Source organism: Zonotrichia leucophrys, chromosome 3 (genome assembly GCF_028769735.1).
Source record: "Zonotrichia leucophrys gambelii isolate GWCS_2022_RI chromosome 3, RI_Zleu_2.0, whole genome shotgun sequence".
Taxonomy (NCBI): Eukaryota; Metazoa; Chordata; class Aves; order Passeriformes; family Passerellidae; genus Zonotrichia; species Zonotrichia leucophrys.
The window spans coordinates 74,292,862-74,315,941 of record NC_088172.1 but is presented as its reverse complement, the minus strand read 5'-3'; the positions used below and the strand labels follow the sequence as shown (position 1 = coordinate 74,315,941).

At 37.6% G+C, this 23,080-nt stretch overlaps 1 protein-coding gene across 2 annotated transcripts in view; it reads left to right on the top strand.

The window, feature by feature from the left end:
* The window catches only part of SDCCAG8 (SHH signaling and ciliogenesis regulator SDCCAG8), a 106,255-nt gene that overhangs the window by 41,869 nt on the left and 41,306 nt on the right, over positions 1-23,080 (top strand). For both annotated transcript variants that reach the window (XM_064708836.1, XM_064708835.1), the window contains exons 14-15: positions 15,649-15,776; positions 17,868-17,976. In XM_064708836.1, the coding sequence (XP_064564906.1) occupies positions 15,649-15,776; positions 17,868-17,976 (237 nt within the window). The remainder of the gene's footprint in view (positions 1-15,648; positions 15,777-17,867; positions 17,977-23,080) is intronic.

Below are 23,080 nucleotides of genomic sequence, written 5' to 3'. Positions count from 1 at the left end.
TGTAACAGAATCATCATTAAAAAACATTCCTCTTTTTCATTCAAACCAAATCTGGAGGTATTATTTGTTTCAGTTGCAGTCAGTAGTAGTTCCTGTTCACATACACCAAACAAGTTAAATAAATCCTAAGAAGTGAGGGAATCACCAAATTTCAAAACTGCAATTTTATTATATCATCATGCATTTTCTCAGGGATGAAGAGATATATATGTAGACAGATAGATAGATAGATGGCTCAAAATATTTTTTACTGAAATGTCATTTGAAATTTGATAGGAAATAGAATTGACTAGAATAGAAGCAGATTTAGTTTAGTTTAAAATGTATTATTCTTGTTTGCTTATAGGAAACACTAAGAACTTCTTAAGGTCAGCTTGTTGGTAGGGCAAAATTACTAAATGAACATGTGCTTTCATGTTCAGGTGAGCCACCAAGCTGCCCTAAATCCCTTCTTGAGGGACTGAAGTTTATATTACAGTGGGTCAGTGGGTATTGTTTTGCTTGATTATTGTTTTATTTCTTCCCTGGTTTTGACAGTGATATGATTTCTAGAAAGCAGCATATCTAATATCAACTGGGTTTTAGCAGTGCCATAGTCATCCTACTGTGCATGGGTGCTTCTTGCCAGTGTCAGTGATTCCATTAAGACTAATTTCTATTACATGTACAATAAGTAAAGCATATACTCTCCCAGATTAATGTGGCATTATTTAAGCTGAAGCTCTGGTGTTGAGCTGTATGTCATCACCAGTGTTTCTTGTTAGAATTTGCAGCCTGCCTCATTCATTGTTCTCCCTATTTAAGCTATACTATTAACTGATAAAACATAAACTTCCTGGTGGTTATACACAGCCTTCTAGGGAGTTGCACAATACTTAGTATTTATTGTGGGTTTTTTTTCTAGTAGTATCTCTTAGTTAGCAACATGCTTAATACCATGCCTTTTCCAACAATTCTAGCATCTCAAGAGTCCATCATTTATGCTGGGAAGAAGTTTTGGAGAAACGTTGTTACTAATATTAAATGACTGAGATATGCTCGATCTACTCAGACTGACTAACTGATGAAAGTAGCAACAGCACTAGAATTGGGGGTGTGGGGGGAGGAAGCAGAAATAAGGTGTAACCAGTCATTGATTTCTAATTTTTTGAAAAAAAAAAAATCAATATGCAAAAGCATTATTTTAAAATGCAGGGATGAGTAATAACATGAAACAACTCTAACTAATAAACTTTTTAGATTCTGCTTTGTATGTTTATTTTTCATTAAATGTAGGGATGGTTACAACTATGTTGTTGTGATTCAGTCAACATTTATTTCTATCTGGTTTTCATATACAAAGGCATCAGGATGCCAGAAAATAAACTGTTAACGGAGAATTAACTTCTTTGGCACGCTTTCATACTTATCTTCCAAATTAAAGAAAATGAAATGGGCAGAAGCAGAGTGTAGATTACCTCCTTTTCGTCAAAAATGGTGGGAATTTGAAAATTAATAATAAAAAAGGGAACAGATGCAGTAACATGCCAGAGGGAGATTAATGTGGAGAGTAAAATCTGTGAGCAACAAAACTGAAGCAAACTGAATCAGTGGGAGGTGGTTGTACAATCAAAATCAGGATAAAAGAGAAATTACAAACAACCCTGCACTTGTCAAAGTAGTAGTAATGAAATCCTGACTCTGCCAGCAGCGAGAACCTGTGTTAGCACTTTGGGGTAAGGCCGGGAGCCGGGTGCCAGGTAGGAGGGCAGCGCGAGGCTGCTGGGCGGCAGCCATCGCGTGTGGAACAGATGGCGGGGAAAGCTGGCCGGGGAGGGGCTCCTTCGCACAGCTAATCAGACAGTAACGGATAGGGCAGCTGGGAGGACTGACCACCGCCAGGCGAGCGGCGGGGTAGCCGCAGCCGTGCGCGATGTGTGCAGTGGTGTGCCCGCCGGCCGCACGCCAGACCTTCCAAGGTCTTTGCGGTGCCCAAGTTGGGAGGCGGGCGGGGACGGGCCCGGGCCCGCGCCGGCACCGCGGCCCTCGGCGGCCTCCGCGGCGTCGAGCGCGTCCCGCCGGCGGCATCGCGCCCCCTCCTTGCTCAGGAACGCGGGGCTTTGCTCTCGGCCCTGCCCTGTGCCGAGCTTGCGTGGTTTCATGCCTTGCCGTAGCGGTACGGAGAGCGGGGAATGTGGCGAGGGACAGAAATGCGAAAGCACGTGGGTCCGGGGCCTGATCCGGGAAAGCGATAAGGAAACTTTGCTCCCGTGGAAAGGCGGGAGAGCCGTAGGTCGGCACCTTCCCACAGGGCTGGGCCCCTCCAATGAATGGAACCCGTTTTCTGATGTTTTATTTTCGCTCGGAGGAGGCACTTCCCTGCTCCTAAATGAGAGCTTGAGAGGGATGAATGGAGGTCCGAGCCTTCTGATCCTGAGTCACATGAATAATTTGACTCACGTAAAAAGTAAAGATCAATAGGGTTTCTTGTGCAAGTAAGAGGTAGTCATGTGTGAGAGGATTACGAGGTCATGCCCGGTGTTGTTGACTGTCAGCTTGAAAGAGAAATGAAAACAAAATTTTATCGAGGAAAAGGGGGAAATAAAATCATTACCTGTTACTACCTGTGTTTGTTTGATCAGGATATGTGTTACTTTTTTAGACAATTTTAACCAAAAAACCAAAGCGTCCTGCACCTGCTTTTTGAACTTGTGTGTATCTTGTCTGCAGAAGGTTTATAGTTTGACTCAATTATCCATTTTGAGCAGGGAAGGGAGGAAACATTACAGGGATTTGAAATAGGTAGTATAACATAGCCATATGCTATTTATGCAGCAGTTTCTGCAATAAATCTAATTTGGTGCTGTCAAAAAAAAATTAGACTTATTTGCTATAGCAGCACATTAGTAAATGATTGTGGTAGCTTTGAAAGTTGTCATTCACTTTGCTTTACTTGCAACTGAATCTTGTAGAGCCTTTTTTTTGTTCCCCCTTCCTTTTCCCCTGAGCAATTCTGTGAAAATCTGAGTTCTTTGTCCTGCAGCTGTAGAAACTGCAAATATTTTCACTACTGAAAAGAAGGGCTTGCTTTAAGGGAATTGAAGAAGGAGGTGGAAGAAAGAATAGCCTCTATTGTTAACAATCATATGAATGCATATGTGGAAAAATCAATAAAGTGGGGGATAAATTTTTCCCTTGCCTACAGGTTTTCATAGTGCAGCTGAAATTGTTTATCTGATTATACAGCATGTAGATAAATTAGCTGTTCTGCGTTATTATAGAAGGTAAAATATTTTACCTGCCACGATAAGACCATATGCTGCTTTATGAAGACTGATACTGAGTGATTTGAAATAAATCGGTTCTGTCGTCTTCTGGCAGGGCGTTGTAAAATTTTCTAAGCTGATACACTTTGTGTCAAGATAACACACAATTATTTAAATATCATTCTATTTAATATTTTAAACATATTTAAGTGATTGTACAAGCATGTAAAGGCCATTGATAAATTTTATAAGGGAAGGAAAGGAAATGTAAGTGAAGGAGTAAAGAACAAATACAAAATCATATGTTAATTTTCAACATTAAGTGTTTATAAATTACTATTAATTTTAAATTAGTTTTAACATGGTTTACAATTGTATTTATTGTCCTACAATAAATGTTTCTTAAGCAAAAAACAATAATACATGTACAGATTTTAGTATTAGATTCATCTAAATTTTTTTTCACGGCATTTAAACTGCAACTGGTCACATCAATGATCACATCAGGTTGCTGAGGCAGCCAAATTGCTACTGCATGTAGAGTGTGGTTCAGGAGCAGTGACAATACTTAAAGTGCTTTGGAGCGAGTGTGAATTCAGATGAAACACTGAAGAGACTAACTGCTGCAGAAAACAAACATCTTTATAAGGTCTTTGTTTTGAGCAGTTATTATTCAGCACTAACAGTAATAAGTTTATGAGTGTATATCAAATATTTACTTTGGTCTCATTCAAATTAGGTATTTTATTTGTGTGACTAATGACAACAGGATAATGATTTATTTTTTTTGAACCAAAGAAGTCTTTCAGATACATGTATTCAAGGCTGCTGGATTTTTTGCTGAATTTGCTACTGGAAAAAATGGTTCTGATTTTTATAATTATTTCTGACTTGTTCTAAAGCTTTTCTCTCAAGTACATAGAAAGGCTGTTTTTACAATAAGCTAAAATGTACTTTTTCTGTCAGCATTTGGTATTTGTGAGCTTCAACAATTTTAAAAGCTGTCTGGTGCTTTCAGAAGTATATTCAGAGTTGTTTATTTTGTGCAATCACAGCAGTTGATTTGTGGGTATTTTTCCTTTACTGTGCAAAATTCTCCCCCTTAAGTTCTTGCCTAGAAAAAAAATTCAACAGAGAACCCAAAAGGTCGTCAGCTGGAGACTTTATCCAGCTTCACATTGAAGAGCATCAGCCTGTAGGTTGTCATTGCTGGAGAAAGTAGCTGGTGGATGGAAGGAGGAAGAAAAAGGAATGACCTGAGCACGGCAGCCTTGGCCGCCCGGCTGCTCTCCTTGCTCAGCCCTCGTGCCGTGCTTGGGCGGGAGAGGCTGAGCTGGACGTGCCCGTCCTGAGCGAGCAGATGAGCTGCTGCCGGCTGCCTGACAGGGCTCAGCTCCTCGCCCTGGCTGAGCTGGCAGCATGGCAAGGTCAATAGTGTGCAGCTCTTGGTCGCCCCTGTGGATTTGGTGGTTTGCATGTCAAAGTATAGTTTTGTAGAAATAGGAACAACTTTTCGCGATTAGCTTCTCCCTGTTGGTCAGTTGGCTTCTACAGGACTTAAATCACAGAGGAATTAAAGTGTCTCTGTAGTCAGGTGGGACACTGCTGCATCCTCTTTTTATACCAGGGTTCCTCTTCTATTTCCAGTGCATTTGTTCACCTGTATCTGGTTTCCTATGGAAGAAGACCATGGCATAAGAAATTACTTCCTTGCAAATGCAGGGACTAATCCCCATAAAAGTGATAGATCAGGATTAAGATTTTATTCAGCTAAACTTAGGCAGTATTTGTCAATGCAATTTTCATTGAAGTCAAATTCAGACCTAATGTAAGTACAAATGCAATTCTGCTAATGAGATTGGATTACCTCCTGGATTTGATCCAGAAAACTTTACTTTAAATTCATTTTTGGTAAAGAGGTAGAAAAATGGGTGGTTTATTGTAATTGTGTACAAAACTTCAAATATTTATTTTTTAGTATTGTATTTATCTTGCGAAGGGTTGTCTTTTTTTTGAAGGATACCAAGGTGTGCTGTGAAATTGAAGGTATTTCTTGTTTTAGAAGAATGAGACTGTCAAGGAGGTTAGTTAATAATTTAGGAATTTTTGCTTATTAGAGTCTATTCCTGAAAAGAAATATGGACACAGGAATTACTAAAAATAATGTATCCTGTAAACAATAAGAATTTAGTTTCAGCCTGTCTTTACAATTTGCCTCAATGTGGAAGACAGTATTCTAACAAAGAGTTGCATATATGTGTTCTACAAGGCTTGAAAACAAGAAAAGAATATTAAGGATTTTTTTCTTTAAATAGTGTTGCATTTGAAACATCAGTAGGTAAAGAAAAAAAAAAGCTGCAGATTAAATAATTTTAAATGAGTGCTCTTGACCACTTTAAGGTTTTACTGTAAACTTACTGATTCAACTGTTCACATTTTCTCTTTATATTTTTAGTCAATATCTCTGTTACATGGAGTCAGAGTCAAGCCTTCGTTTATTATTTTATTTATAATATTTTTATTAGCCTTTTCCACTTCTTCACATAGCTCTGCAAAGTCTTTCTCAGATTGTGCTAGCCCTGGCAAGAAGGAGCAAATAAATGTATTTGAAGAAAAACACGTTAGCTGTTGGAGTTAACAAATAATGATTAAAAGCTATTCTTTTGCTTCTTACTATTTCTCCTATACCCCAAACTGATCTTCACAAATACAGGACTGTAAAGAACTTCATCTGCTGCTGGTTAGCAGAAGTGGATTTAAATCTACACCGACAGTTCATTTGACAATGACCTTGAGGGGCTTTGCTTCTTGAAGAAGAAAGCAGAAGCTTGCGGTAAACAAAGTTCACTTCTGACAGATGGATTGAATGACAGAAAGGTTGCGAGTGCCAGAATAGCCCTGGCAGAGGAGGAAATGTTCAGTGGAATCCAACAGGAGAGGAGGTGTGAACAGGTGCAGGGTTGCTGACGGAAGGGGAACCAGATGGAAGGAGCCAGAGCCAGTTTATTTAAAGGAAAAGGCAGAAAACACTGAAAGGCTGTGCGATCAGTGGCTAAAAGTGTGCATGGAAGAAGGTAAAAATTCACAAAGCAAAACTGCACAGTGGGATATCTAGCACTTAGCATAATGGTAGTAATTTGTGAGTTTCGTTTTAAAGTTGCTATTGAAATATGTTTCTTCCTTACTCTTGACAGCATAAAGAAGAGATTTATAACCTGTCCAAAAGGAAAAAAAACCCCAAAAAACCTAACAAAACCACCACCAAAAACTTCAACTGTTATGCTCCCTGTCCATTATTTCTAATATTGCAGGCATCTAATACTGCAGGCAGTTACAATCAGAATAATATTAAAATTATGCCACAGCTGAAAAAATGAATAAAAGGCATATAAGACTGGATTTTTTATTTTTTTAACTCACTTGTTTGTATCTAGCTCTTGTGACATGTGGGCAGATGAGCATGGTTTTCATTAGTATGTTTTTGTAAGATCTAGAGCAAATCAACAATAGTCAAGTACAGTGTAATGTTAGCACAGTATTTCTCATCTTTTTTGCTTTTGGTCATAAGTCTGTCAGTTTGCTGGAATGTGTGGTAGCTTGCTGTAGGATGGGGTAGAAATCTAGCTTACCCTAGATCAAATTCCCTGAAAATCAAATATTGTCTTTCAAACTGTCATCCTGAAGAAATGCTTTGTTCTGTCAAACAATTCTGCTTCTTCCCAAGCTGTTCTTTTGAGGCTTGGTCCTTTGGAGGCAGGAAAAAAAACATTCCTTAACTTCTTCTCTATTTCAGCAATAGTAGGAGATAATTATCCACTGCACATATCAGGCCTGTGGCACCTTAAGTGCAGGTTGTGTGTCCATACCTGCTGTGTGAGAAATGCAGGTAAGTGTGGAGCAGTCACTCCCAGTGCATCTGTGATCGACTCGATCGTTCAGCTGTGCTGAGCTGATCCGGATCAGGTGTGAGCACACAGGCACTTTCCTTTTTAATTAGCTAGAGCATGCAATGCCGTGTTTGTGCTGACTTTATGCCAGCTGCAGGAAGGACAGATGATACCTGATTCAGCATAAAGCTTGCTGGTACAAAGTTAACGTACCAAAAACATTGGGTTTTTGAACAAATTTAAATTGGCAGAGTGAGTTCATAGCAGATCAGGTCTCTACATCATTTAGCTGCATCATTTTTTGATTCAATGGTAGGAGCCTGATGGTTGGATTTACTGTATTAACAAGCTGGCCTTGAAGTACAGAGTCACAGTTATCTGAACCTGGTCTGAGCCCATGCTATTGCTGAAAAGCAAGTCCCTAGAGTGGCAATATAGGGATATGTTTGGCCACATTTGCCAGGTCCTTGCTTCTGCTGCCACTGAAGAGAGGCACCTGTGTGATCAGGTTATTCAGGGAGTTATTCAGATGGAAAAAGAATAATTTCTTGAAGAATAGGTTTTGTAAGTGCTCATTTTAAGAGGATGAAAAGAAGGACCACACCTCTTATATTGACATTGTCTGCCTTAAATGTGTCCTGAAGCTGCATTGTAAGAGGCTGCTGGTGCCAAATTCAAGAATCACCATAAATCAAGAAAATTACTCCTTTTTTTTTAAATACAGGGAAAATAATTGGTGTAAATTTGTTTATACAAAACACATACCTGTAAAAATCTTCTGTGTTAAGCAATTATTTCAACATACAGTTATTTGTAAAAGTGCCTTGTGAAACAAAGAATATTCTAGAGAAACGTGCAATATTGGAAATGCTCAGGCTATGTACTAAGACTTCACAGAGATCACTTCTCCCTATGCTGTATTTAATTGTGTGTTTCTATAGGGACTTAGGAGCCAAATACTTCACAATCTGATGGTAATAGTCATGAGAGAATGGATATTTACTGAAAAGCCTCATATCTTGATGGCAAATCTTATAAATGTGCCAGAAAATTCAGATTTTGATTCCAAGTCAGTATGTTTGACCTAATATGAAATGTTAATTACTGTTAGTGGCACTTTTTTCTTCTCTAACATTGAAATAGAGGGAAGCTATTGATAATAATTGGTTGTGACTTGAAATACAGAGGACTATTGAGATTGAAGAGAAGTTATTGAGGAACTGGTGGTTTTCTGGGTATATCTTGATGGCTATAATGCCAAAAGAGTAAAATCATGTTATAGGCTAGGTGTTTGCAAATTCTTACTGTTATGCTGAATGTAAAGTAAGAAATCCAGTCCTTTCATTTTGTTAACTGACCTCACAGATAGAAGTAGAGATGTAGAAATTAACTGTGTTCAAGGTTCTTTAATTCATAGAAATTCCATAGGAGTAACACTCCGTGTTACTGTATGTCTGTTCCTGTGGTCCTAGATTTTCATCTGTCTCATGCCTACCTATACGTCCGGTTAGCTGTAGTAACTTCTAAGTACATTTCAAGTATGGTGAGCAAGAGTAGGAATTTTTTTCACATGCAGCCATTTCTCCTGATGCCTCAGTAAGGCTTAAAGGGCAAAGTGGAAATTTTGGACTGAAGTGTTTCATTGTTTCTGTAGACTTCTTGTTATTATATAAAGTGGAAATACATATAGAAGTTATAAAGCAGTTCCAGTGGTGTGGCTGCATCCTAAATAGAGAGTTATGGGAAAAAAAAATCAGTGGGTGCAAGAAAGTCATATGCACTGTCTTCTGTTTCAGCAAAATTTAAATTCTTATTACTTGAACTCTGGGATACAGGTGACAAGTTACCTGCGTTTTGGGGAAAATTGTTGCAAGCTAATTTGTCAACTAATTGTAGTTAGTCTCTTGATAAGTTTGGGAATCTGTATAGAGCTTAACCTTTTCTTTTATTGCCCCCCCAAAAGTATTTCTTATTATTTGAAGTGTTTTTATGAAACAGTAGTAGCAACCTGGAAGAGTTGTTTTTTCCAGTCTTTCATCTCAAGTAGAGTAGTGAAATTTCATTTCATTTCATTAACATACTTTAAATGTATTTCTACTTTCAAGTTATTTCTGTAGTACCTTCAAACTTCTTAGATCTATATTTGAAGAGCTGGATCAATTTAAATGCTGAATTTTTGACCCCTTGACCTTTACATTACTTTTTAAATTGCATTTAATGCTTCTCATGGTTCTCATTGCTTCTCATGGTTATTAGAAGAAAGCCCTGACATGTCATTATTTTAGGAAACTGTATTTCTCAAGTAATACACGAAACAAGATTTAAGTTTTGTGTGTTTTGTTGGGTTTTTTGAGCCTCAGTTCTCATGAATAGGCCCACATGTATCCTGAGAAAGGATGCAGTCCTTCAAATTCACCAGTTAATTTAATAGTTGGGTTTTTTCAAAATTTGACCATGCAAATATAGATTTTACTGAAGCTCACCAAACACAGTGTGCTGGCTGGGGCAGTTTCCAGAAACTTGAGCTTTCTGCTGAGAAGACCTGGCAGCCAACTCCAGAATCAGCATCCAGTCAGCTCCCAGAAACTGACAAAAAGAGCAACTCAGTGGGTAATTCCCTCAATGGGATACAGGAAGGGCAATTTTTCAGCTCCTTGGAAAGGTTTAAAGAAATGACCTGATCATGATGCTTTTAAAAGATACTTCTACATAATTCTTGAGGAAGCCTGCACTCATATGTATGTTTTAAATTAATTTTTGCAATAAGAACATTCATTTCATGCCTTTTTTTTGCCTTTGTAAAAACACCAAGAGCCATAAAATCCAATCCACACAAGCACTGAAAAAATCAAAACCTTTATTACAAAAATTCAGATGGCAAAAAAACCCTACAGTGTTTAATAAGAGGAAACCACTAAACACTGTCCAGCTAAGTCATTCAGAGCAACCGTAGCTATTAACAAGGTCCTGTTAGATGAAAATTCATAGGCCTTACAAAAGAGGATAACCAAAACAGTCAGTGCTAAACAAAGGTTGCTGGAAGGCTGATTTAAAGGAAAGGGAGAAATCTTGTGACCCTGAGCCTTCTTACTGAGTTGATGTTCTAGAACTCTGTCAATTTAGAAGGTGTAGAAAGCAATAATTTTGAATCATAGCTACATTTAAAACCAGCATGTACCTGTTTACCTGCAGAATTGCATGTCTTACTGTGTTGCATTTTCTTACTTAAATGTTTGAAAATACTAAGATTGGATAGCATATGATAAAACTCAGTAAACACATTCTCTTTTGTAAATAGCTGAATGGGGTACTGCAGTGCTGTTAAATTGAAAGGCTGGTCTGAAAGGAGTTGTAGAAGTTTTACATTAATGGAGAGAATTATTTAATACTATTCCTGGGGAGAATAACTTCTTGGTAAATTGGAGGTTTTTTCCATGTTTGCAGCCCAACCTTTAGACTTGTCTGCTAACCTGAAAAAATAAAAAATGAGGCCTTATTCTTCTATGTATGACATACATACAAAGATACATTAAAAATACAGGGGAAATAAGTTTTTAAAGTGTGATCTTATTTTGTATACCGTCTCTTATGACCTTTATCATTGTGAGTTTTGAATAGTGTCTGGTAATAAAGTTAGAGATAGCAAAAATTTTCTCATGTGTCCCCTTAGAGAATAAGTCAGGTATTGTGACATCTTGTTTCAGCTTTTATACTTTTTTTTCCTTTTTATCATGAATGTGTGGTTTGTTTGGTTGGGTTTTTCTCCTCCTATACCCTGAGAGAAGAGCAAGGATATGCTCTAATTTTCCATTCTTCCTTTGACACTGGCAGCTGAAATAATAAGATAAAAGAGCCTATGAGAAGGTGATTCAGAAAGCTACTTGTAATGGACAGTCCACTAGACCTGTATTGTGGAAAGTTTGCAAGGCAGACTGCACGAAACACTGCTGAACCTTTGAACCCAAAGTTATTTGATCTTTAGGGCTTCTTATACATGTAGTCTTTCAAGCCCTACTTTCAAGAGTTTTAATTGATTTGAGTGACTTCATGCAAGATTTTCCTAAAGGTACTGGGAATAAAATGCTTGGGTAACTCTTTAAAACTTTTCCAGTTTGGTAGAGAATCTTCTGCTATACATTTAGTTTCAAAAATACTGGGAGAGAAAGCTCATTTCCTCTGAAAAAGCTACAGGAGCCTTCAGCTGAGTCCTTTCTCTCTTCTGAGGTATTTTGTTGTGCAGTGGCTCACAGTGCTGGCCCACTTGGCCATGTTACCTAGGAAAGAGGCCTGTTCTGGACCACTGAGGCTTGTGGTAAAAGCATCAGCGTTAAACTTGACTGGTCCTCCTGCTGCCCAAGTCTGTGGGTGCAGAGTTCCAGGACTGGTCATCATTTAGACAAGTCTTGTTAGTTTGGGTAGCTCAAGCGTTTGGAGCACTAAATGCTCGCTACTCCTTAATGGTTTATGAAGTTCAGGTTAGAACAAGCATATATGAAAGCTAAAATGCTTTATTGTTATATTTTGATCTGTCATTAATATGAAATGAAGATGTCAAAAGTAATGCCATGATAACCTCTTGTGTATCACTGAACTGAGATAATTGCTAGAGTGTTTTAATTTGTCCAGTTAAGTTCATAGTCCTTACTAATGGATCCATTAGCTTTTTTAAAAATGCCACATGTTGATCTCATGGAAAAATCAAATAGTCAATATAGGAAGCATGGTTGCTTCAAATTGTAGTTGCTTTGCCTGAAGAAATACTGGCAGCCTCCAGTCAGAGGCCTAATTCTACATTAAGAATCCTCCTGCTTTTTTATTTTTATATTTTTACTGTTACCAAACTGAAAAGACTCCTTCAGAAATACATACTGTTAAACTGTGTAGTGCAATTCAAACTTTTGTCAATCCAAGTTCTGTTTTTTCCTAGTCAAAAATAGATGAACTTTTAGTTATGTCAAATATGACTTTTATGTCACTAGTCTTTACATACTTCCTTTTTCTTTACTGCAAAACCCTTTGGCAGAGAGTGGACTTCTCTTGTAAATGGGTCTGTGATCCAATTTTTGTTTGTTAGTGGTGAGAAAGGTGTTCTGATTTGGGGGCTTATTTTGGTTTGGAGTTTTACTTGGTTTTTTATAATTAAGTTTGATGGCTCAAATTCAGTCAGCATACCTTCATGTTAGTTTTGAGATCAAAGTGAATTTTCACTTTGAATTTTTCACTTTCAGTTGCAGCAAGGATCTTTTTAAAGTTTGCCAGAGATGGCAATTTTCTTCTTCATGTGCTATAAGCTACAGCTCACAGCGCCTTTTGTTTTGTCAAGAACATTTGAAAAGCACTGCAAACCAATATTGAATTCATTGAGTTGTGCAAACCAGTTAAATGACTTAACTATGGCTCTTGACAGCCCCAATGCAGGCTTAAAACAGGAGTTTCAAGCTAAAGTCACTGTGGGAAACCTGTGCTTCAGAACAAGGCTCAAGGAGAGCTTGAGCTTCTCCACAGCTGAGTCTTTGGTTGCTTCTGACTTTGTTGCCCAGAAGTGGAAGTTTCCATGAGTTCCGTGTGTCTGCTTTGGTAAAATTGGTCAGTGTTGTGACCCGTCACGTGCATTTTAGTGTGTTTGGTGTTTTGCACTCAGTAGAGCTAGTGTTTGAATTTGAGTAGAGAATAGGCTGGTGCACTTAAACCACTCATCTCCTATATTTGACCTCTATAGATTAAGTTTTTTAAATTTCTGGAACAATTAATCTTTAGCTGTCATTTTTTATTCAGATATTACCTGTGTCATCAAAATTAGTCAGTTGTATCTTTGCTTTTCATTGCCTCTGTGCTTTCCATTAGTGAATATAAGAAATTTTGGAGCTTTTGTAGGAGGAGACCTCTGATGTCTTTGCACTAATGCTGGAGGGACTAAGGACTTCTTCCTTCTGTATACAGTCCATAGATTTTCTTTTACTCTGAATTGTGAAGTAATTGATTTAAGAAATTGCAATTGGACAGACAGTGTCAAAGCTTCTAGAACTCCTCCAGTATTTGTTGGTTGTAGCAGTGAAGTTACCAATAGATCCTAAAATCTCTTGGGCTGCCTTCTGCATGTGTTACAGTTTCCTTTTTTTCTCTCCATATGTGTATTGAGGAAATTTTTAGTTGGAGGGCAGAGAGATTGAACTTAGAGATCAGGTTCAAGTCAAGGTGTAGATGAAGGACATGCCACTCCATTTAGACAGATTTGGCTCCAGGATATTTTTTTTTTTCTCCTGAGCAGTTCTAAGCACCTCAGATATTGCTCTGTGTGGCCTTGGATGTGCTTTAATTCCAAAACCTTCTAAGTCCCAAGAAGCTGCTCTTCTGTGTAAGAATTACCTCTTTTCCTAATTTTACAACTGAGCTTTTATCTGCTGTACAAATTCATCTTCAACCACCCCATCCACACTTCAGCCGCAGGGCACTCACTACACATCCATGGTTTCTGAGCTCCTGCTAGCTTGCTCTGTGCAGTAAGTGGGACAGGTGAGTGTCTCTTTTGGATGGGTCCCCTACACAGGAGAGTGTTTCTGGGGGCAGTAGATTCTCCATTTATTTTGAACTTGCTGGTTAACATGAGATCATCAGGAGGGGCCCTAGCAGTGAGGAATGGACCTTCACAGGTTTGCCTTGGTGGCTTGCTGCATGCTGAAGGTTACCCCCAGCAGAAGGCCAGCCAGCCAGCTGTGTGCCAGATGACTGCACAGCACCCAACTGCACACAGCCATCTCACATGAGAGCTATTAAATAAAATACTGTGCTACTGACGCTTTCTTTAGCTGAAAGCATCAGAGGAATGTTAGAGGTGCTGGTGGCTTGTTTTTCCTTTAGATTTTTAGCAATCCAGTGCTATAACAACTCTCTGAAGATAAAATCATTTGTAAAATAAAGGGGTTTGCACAGACTGGTTTCCAGCAAATGTGGGAAAAATATTCTTAGTAATGCTTTCCATATTTGGAGCTTACACTTAAAAATGATGGGAGCATCACTCCTTATGATAGCCCCAATATGATTACAAAGCAATTCTGAGAGTGATGTGGTAAAGTGCCATTCAATATATGAAATTTCCTTTAAAAATGTGCTTTGTTTCCTTAACGCTCTAATATTTTTGCTATCTAAACGTATTTGCTGTCTTCCCTCAGAAGAAACTGCCTGTGATTTCCAAGGGAGTTTTGCCTAAGGTAGGGCTTGAAACATCAGGACCAGGAATTAGTGTAATGTGACCCACCATTTGTATTGCTTTGGGGTAAATTTGAGAGAGAAGATTTAACATTGTGTGTGTCATGCTGAGATATTGCAATATCTCGGATGGGTTATTAGGCACCAATCCAAAGGTTAAGTGCAGCAACCACATGAGATGTGGCTTTATCCTTACATGATCTGTGCCCGTGTTCTGTTTTGTAGTCCTCTGAAATAGGTAATATCCCTAGAATAAAACGTGTTTATAAGACTTTTTTGAAGCCTATCCCAAGTTACTAAATGTCATTTCAGTAGAAAGGTGTTTGCTCACATCATTTGAAATCTAGAAATCAATCCTTGTATGTGGGGACTTACTGACGTTTTAAATGTGGATCCCAATGTGCACCAGATAAATATTCACGACCTTTGGGAAAGTCTAGATGTGAATTTGCAGTTCAGGATCTTTTCTAATTTCCATGCATATATCTTTTTGGGGTTTTATTTTCCATGCTCTTTTTGCTTGGCTTACACTAAATAAAATGCTTCAATGGAGTGTGGTAGTCTAGCATTTGTTTTGCCTCGGGAGTGGATTGCCCCATCTTGCGTATCTGGTCAAGTAAATTGCTCTCTTGCCTGCATACTTCAATAATAGTACTGGGCTTTAGACCTTCCTGTACAACCCCCCAGTGAGCAGAACCACAAGGGGCTGGGCCTGTGTGGTGCTAGCAGTCTACTCTATTGTCATGGATGCATTCATCTCCTATTTACATAAATTAATAGTTAAAACTTGTTTGGTTGCTCAAGAAAACTCATTAAGCTTTCAGAGTATCTGTATCACGAGCACTGTGGCAATCGCTCCCATTGACTTATCTCCTGCTGATTCACTGGGAACCAGTCCATCTCGGGGTCAGGTCCCTAAGCTTCACTGCAGAATTAAACAAATAGCATTTAAAAGAAAATGCAAATAATATGTGCCGTGCAAAGTGAATGTTGGTAAGCTTCCTTATAAAAAAGAGGTTGTGATTAAAATTTTTAAAAATAAAATCCTATTTTTGTCTGCAGGGCTAATTTTCTCTCAGGAAATAGATCATACTTTTTGTCCATTTTCTGCTAGTCACTGGAGAATGTTTGACATTGTAAGAGAAAGGTCAGTTTGTGTAACCTGAAGGAGGAGGAGAATGTATAATGTGAAAAGCTTGGCCAGATTTTTATTATTCTTATTTGAATGTTGTGCTTTACCCTTTTAGTTTATCCTCTTCACTATATGGTTTTTATTTTTCTTTATTTCCTATTTGTTGTTTTTTTTGTAGATTGGAGAAAGAGAACATTCAGCACAGCATTAGCAATGAAGCAAAGGCCCGAGCCCTTCAGGCCCAGCAAAGAGAGCAGGAGCTGACACAGAAGATGCAGCAAATGGAGGCCCAGCATGAGAAAACTGGTAGGTGGTAGGGAAAGATTAGAGCCTGGGCACTCACTCACAAGCCAGGCCCACGCCTTACTGTGAAATGACATCAGGAACACCTGTAACCTTTGGCTGGCCGAAGGGAGCAGATGCTAACTACACCGGAGATTCCGAATTACATATTAGTTAGCGTTTAAAAGAGAAAATGGAAAGTATTGCCCACTGTCTGTTGATTTCAGAGTGCTGCTCTCACATCTGCTGCACCATCTGGATTATGAGTTTATTTACCTGTGTTCAAGAAACGTAAAGCTGAGAGAGACCACAACAAAGTAGAAAAACAAAGGGCTTGTTTTTGGCTGGATTTTCAGGCACACATGTTATATAAAGAAAATAGCATCAGAAGCTCTGCGGGAAATGCTCTGAGCTTACAGTTAAAGTCTCCTGAATAGCATTGAACAGTTCCCACAGTACACACATTATAGCTACTCTAAAAGCTTAATGAGTTTGCTTCGGCATCCAAACTGGAGAAAAGCTTTAGCCATTAATCGGTTCTTAATTCACTGTCGCAGCTGGATGTAATTCACTGGCTCCAAATTGATATGTTCCTTTATTTAATCTTTGCAGCCTCAAACATTTTTAGCATTACCATGTGCCTCCCCCACATCCTCAGTCTAGAAGAAAGATGTTTAATCCCTTGCATACTTCAGGTTCTCATAATAGGAGACTTCATTGCATTGACTTAGCCCATCAATAACATCTAACTTTAATCTGGAAGTAAAATGGGTTTTCCAAACAAACAAAAAAGAGCTTTTTGTATTATGAAGTACTATGCCAACAACATTCGTAGAGGTGCATATTATAAATAAACAAAAAAAAAAGAATTTTTAAGAGATGAAATCTGTAACCCATGAGCATGGAAAGGAGGAGGAGTTTCAACTGTTAAAGAACATGATATATTTATGTGTTTACAAAATACCATATTTACCAACCAGTCATGCAATATTTCCAGGAAAACTATACAACATACATTAATTATAAGGGGTGTTGGATAATACGTAGGGTAGCAGGCATGCTATTCAATTTTCTGCCTTTTTTTAGTATTATCACAGTACTAGAGGATCTTCTCGTGTGTTCAGGGAATGCAAACAGGTACATTATGGCTGCTGCCTACACTGTAGGAGAAGAAAAGAAGCTCTCAGAATAATTTTTTCCTCCTTTAGCCAGCACATCTGCATATGACCATGTGTAATTTTTCACAAGAGAAATGTAATTTACCTTTCTGGTGCATAAATTGTCCCACTATACAAAAATGAAACAATATTGTGTCTGGATCTGTTTTTATACATCTCTAGTAGAATTAGAGGGAGTTGAAAATTATAGTAATTTATAATGTATATAAAGAAAACCTTGTTTATTATGACCCTACACACATACAAGGAATTTGGGCAAGAGTGGTTATGCTTTCACCAATTTTAAAAGCAGAAATCAAGAAAGATAATTTTGCAGTATCTCCCTTTTGAAAGAATAAAGATACCTGGATTCTAGGTCATGAGTTTAGGTGCAGTCCAAACTGATAGTAACTGAAAATTACTTTATGAAATGGTTTCATTTCAACTGTCACTGGGCAGTAAGTGAAAATCTTTTCATTTAAGAATAAAAATTACATTATTCATGTTAAGCTCAGAACACAGTAAATAAAAGAACTGCTTTTTTAAGGAGATACTGAAATGAGTCTACAGTGTGAGCATTTGGGTTGCTGGTGTATCCTCTGCACCAGTTGAGCAAGGAAAAGTCTGCTAAAGCATGGCTTGCCAATTTTATTCCTCCTAGAAATGTCAGTGAACTTCTAGCTAAAAAGCAAGCCCACCAGATTAGATATCTAGTCTGCACAGTGATTCTTCTCTTCCAAGACCAGATTCAGTGGCAACATTGCTTTAACACTTCAGCTAATTCTGACATAGAGCCTTAATTTGGTAAGTGATGATGTCCAAGTAGCTGAAGTTTAAAAAACATTTCAAAATAGAAGGAACTGGAAGAAAGAAATTAAGAATATATAAAATTGTTTCTACGTTATCTACAAATTTATATAATTGTAATTTCATAGTATCACAATTTTGTGTTTTCTAGTAGAAGAACTGGATTCATTGCTGACCTCCCAGAATACATTCATAGCAAAATTAAAGGAAGAATGTTTTGTATTGGCAAAGAAGTTGGAACAAATGTCAGAAAAATACAGGTTAGTATATTTTTGTTAACCTGGCCCTTTTATTACTAGGACATGCTTCTTTATCTTTTTATTTGTATTTTAATATTTATTATTTTTCATTTTGTCCCAGGTATTACATATCATATCAATGTAATATATGCCCCTTAAAAATTCAGTATAATATGCCCCTTAAGATTTTGTTTCTAACTAATAATTCAGATTTCTTGGACAATTCCAATGCAAAGATTGCATAGTATTTTCGTCCTTGGGTTCATAATCTTAATATGAACAGTAGAAAATTGTTTCTACAATTCAAGTTTATCTGAAGTTATGTGGAAAATGCTAAAGATTCAATAATCTCAAACTGTTGTAATTTTATTTATTTACTCTAGTACTCTTTTCACAGTACTACACTATGCACTGGATATTGTCTATAAAATAATTGTCATCAAAATTGCTTGTCACTGATGCTCTGATTCTGCTGCTGCTTTTTATCAATCAATAGTAGATCTAAGTTCAAAGCGATTAAAACCTGAGGAAGAGAGCAACACCTGGAAGTAATAATTTAAAGAAATACAAAGCTGTGGAGGTATCTGTTCAAAAGTTCTGTAAGACAGAACTATATTCTAAAGAAAACATGAATTTTGTAATTCTTTAGCCGAAATAATTTGATTTTACATTTTTAAGTGTAAAAATAGTATCTGTTGAAATTTTATTGGGGGTTCGTATTTAGAGTAGTAAACTGGACTTCAGTGGAGAGTTGGCATTCTGTAGCTTCTGTAAATTGCGTGCAAAGTGAATTTGGTAATTAGGGTTAGTATTCATCTCATGGCCCATGGGAAGTAAGGAAAACACTCAGCAAAGGTAAAATTGGTTTTCAAGACAGAATTCTTCTGCTGGGTGGATTTAATCATCCTTTTGAGGTAATGAAGAAGAGGCAGAACTCACTCAGGGAGAGAGCTCATTTACCCCAGTACCCTCTTCCAAGGAATGGTCAAAGGAGAATTTAGGTAGATGACAGACACACACACATATATATATGTCTGTAATAAATAAAATTTATGTTTCCCATGTGTACTGCCTCCACTGCCCATCCTACTTCCCACTGAATATAAAGTGTTGACTAGCTGTTAAGTGTCTGAAGTTTGGAGATGAATCCCATCCAGAGTGTTTGGGGAAGAAATGAGAAACTTGAGGGACTGTAAGCAATATTCCCATGCAAGTGTTGTGAGGGATACTTGAGAGAGAAGCAAAGAGAATTTTTCCTCTGAAAAAGAAGAGCCCTTCTGCTAAAGTAATGCAAAATCTAAATGGATTCAAATCATATTATTATTCCAGCAATAAAAAAGCACACAGACTTTGTTGCTAGAGCTCACAGTCACAGACTAGTAACTGTAAAGGATGAAGGAAAGACAGAAAACATACTGTGAAAACACATTATTCTCTGAAAATAAATACTAGAGATTGCCAAGTGTTTCTCCACCTAGCAGCATTAGCTGACTATGTCAAGGACCTGAAAATGGGAAAAGGAGCCCTCTTGCATTTCCAGGAAGTGGTATTTTTTATACAAGAAACTGTAAGGAAGAATGCATGAAAGTGGTTCTGAGAAGTGGTCCTAAAATAGCTTGAGCTTGCCTTCATTGGAGTGGGAGCTGCTGCAATCAGTTACAGGGATAGAGAAATAGGTAGAGACAAAAAAAAAGAATGTAAAAATGAGAACAGCAAGGTGGAACTGGAGGTGGTGGAAAATGACAGACTAATATAGATGGCTTCACAAAGTGATGTGATCAGGAGATCAATGCAGAAAATTTTTTTAGCCAAGTTCTAAATGCATGATGGGCACATATCCCTCAGTAGCACCTCTCCAAAAGGCAGTCTTCAGCTCGTTGTCACTGAATGTTGTGTAAAACCACATTATGGTACAGAATGCTGTAGTTTTGTCTTCTGCAAAAAAGCAATAATTTGGGGAAGATTTTATAATTTAGCTCTTATGTACATTAATAAAGGCAGATCACAAAGCTACAGTGTACCCTATTTTCACAGAAAATACTTTTCCATTTTTTTCCGTATTTTTGACATTACTATAAATTGAATTTTGGATCCGAATGTGTATTTTCTTGCTGTACTTCTGGAATCTTTGTGCCTTATTTTCCATGGGTTTAAGATATACCTGTGTGCTACCAATACCATTATTTAATTGGTAGAACACTCAAGCTCTTTTAATAACAGATGCAATAGTAAGGTTTTTTAAATTTTATTTTGTTTGATACGAAGTGCCCATTTGTAACAAAAGACATTTCAAATTTATCTGTGACAACAATGTATTTCTACAATATCAGCTGAATGATCTGAGTGGCACATATATTTTTATATTTAATGCAGGTTTTCTGAGAAATCTCAGTTGAAGTTTTTGTATTTATATGTAAGCTGGAACCATTTTTTGAGCTAGTCCCTACACAGAGAGGTGTCAGAAAGACAATGTCAGACGAATTATAAACCCCTCAAGCTGTGCAGAAACAAGATAGTGTCTGTGAAGGTTTTCGTATGCATAGGCATGTTTAAAAATATAGCCCTTTGTTGATTTCTTCTCTGTTTCTCTCTTGTTTTGTTCTTTCTTTCCCTCTGATTGTCACTGTCTGAGTTTCTAGGTTGTAGATTAATGCTTAACACTACCCACTGTGTATTTGTGATTTGCGTTTTGTAATTAAGGGGAACAATGGGAGTCCATTGGGTCTCGTTATATATAATGGTTGGTTTAATTTGTTTCACTTCTATCTTGTTAATTGTAAATTGATCATTAAGATTTGAATTCTAATCTGTCACCAGGGTTGTGAGTATTGAAGCTAGAGCAATGATCCTGGTTTTAATCACTGATGATGAGAAACAAATTTTATAATTTTGGTACATATTGCAGTTCATATATTTTAACACTGTATTTTATGGTGTTATAAATATTGTTAAATGACTTTTAGTGTAGTTTTAGTGTTTGGACTATAATGTATAAATTATATTACTGGTTTGGCAACAGTAGGCATCCAACTGTGTGAGTTTAATTGAAGTAAAGAACACATACCCGGCTGAACTATTTTCCTGCCTGTTTGGTTGACTGCAGTCGTTGCACTCAATACCAGGAGTGAAATGTTTGTTGAAGGTAGCTGTATGAAGATGGGGAACAGTCTGTCTGAAGATTTAGTCATTAAAATTAGATGCAATAATACTGCATCAGCAGAAAATATTTTAGGGCATGTGTTTAATTTCTGTGCAAGTAAACAATTGGTTTTCAGAGCAGGAAAAAGCAGTGTTTAAAAAGCACTGAAATGAAAAAGCTAGTTCAGAGGAGTAAATGCAGCATTGCCACCTTATTTTCAAAAATCAGCTCCTCCTAAAGATATCCTAAGATTGACTTTGAATTTTGACTATTTAACATTTTCACCTTTTTTTTTTCTTTAGTATTTAAGTGGTTTGGAGGCTAACCTGTTTGGGTTTTTTTCCAAGATTCTTCCAGCAAAGATGCTAGATGAAACCTTAAAGTGGTTTTTAAATAGAAGCTGAGGTAGTTAAATGGATCCAGAAGTATTGAGGGGGTTTGTTTCTGTCGTTGCTTCTGCCCCCATCAATTATATTTGATATAGTAACAAGTAAATGAGACTTGGCAAAATCTATTATGCATCCAATTACAAGCATGCATTTTACATTTTCATGTGATGTTGTAGCTTTGCTCTGTGCAGTTTCAAAATAACAATGATTTCATACAGGTCATTTGAGTGTATGAGATCTCAGAAGCACACACAGCTCCGTGACTGCCTGGCTTGTGGGGCCAGCCTGAGTCTGCAGAGGTGCCCCTTCCTGCTGCGTTCAGCTCCAGTGGCAGCACTCCAAATGCCTGCATGCTTCAGTTTCTACTGAGTCCACCACAGCTTATTGCTCAGGCTGTTGGACCCAGAGTAGCTCAGATGGAACAACATCAGCACATCCATGCTCTGCCCTTTAGTTGTGCAGGATGCATCAGACACAGTGATTATTGCACAGATTTCTCTAATTTGCCTCTGTCCCCAGCATTGTGAGTGAACTATCTCTGAAGTTCAGCACTGCATACTTTGACATTTCCCCCCTCTCTTTTCCTGCTGTGATACCTTGGGAGCAGAGTTGTTCAAAAGCATTTACACAGGAGTGGTCCTGGCTGAGGGGAATTTCTACTCCTGTATAAATGTGCTATAGCATTCAGTACAGTTATCAAGCTTAGTACAATTGTGGTGGGTTTGGGGTTTTTATTTAACCCAGCAATGTGTGAAGTTATTTAAATATCACATAGAATTAGCTGTCTTCTTAATCTTTGGAAACTGAGGTGAATGAAAGGTGTGTTTAAAGATGCAGAGGGAATCATTGACAAGTGGCAATGGAAGATTCTTGGTATACAGTCTTGTATTGGACTGGTGTTCTCTCTAATGCTAACACTCTGAACCTTTTAACATGGACCTAACCATTCTGTCCTTCATATGTGCTGTCCTTCAAAACTTCAGTGTCATTAAATACTTGAGTCTTGGGGGTCAGACTCTTAGTTACATGGAAAGGACATTGTGTTAGTAATGTCATAATTAGAATTTTTTTTTCTGTTTAACTGTAATTACAAAAGATGTTTTAGGAGGAAGCAACACTCATGATGTGCTTCAAAGCATCGGGCATTTAGAGCTCTATTTTAGAGACTGGAGATTATGATACTAATGGTTTTAATTAATTCATTACTTACTTTGGTTTCATTAATTATAATTTCAGTAGTGTTTTGGTTTTGGTTGATTTGAATTACTTGATCTTTCCAGAAAGACTTTGGGCACCTTCAAGTGTAATGGAGATTAATAAGTCCTTGTGAAACTTGGAGAATTTTATCACCTTGAAAGTTGCTTCTGCTGTTTCCATGAATGAGACAGTCATATATAAATACAAAAAAAGAAACAGGATCTCCCCATTGGGAAGCCCAACAAATGTGATAATTTACAGTATTCCTACATGTCAAATGCTGTTGCTGAATTTTGCTGGCAAAAAAGGAATGCAGAATTGAATTTAGTCCCATGTCAGGTCTCTTTGAGCTTCTCTGCAGTGAAACTTTGCTTTTATCCGCTGGTTGTCTGTCTTACAG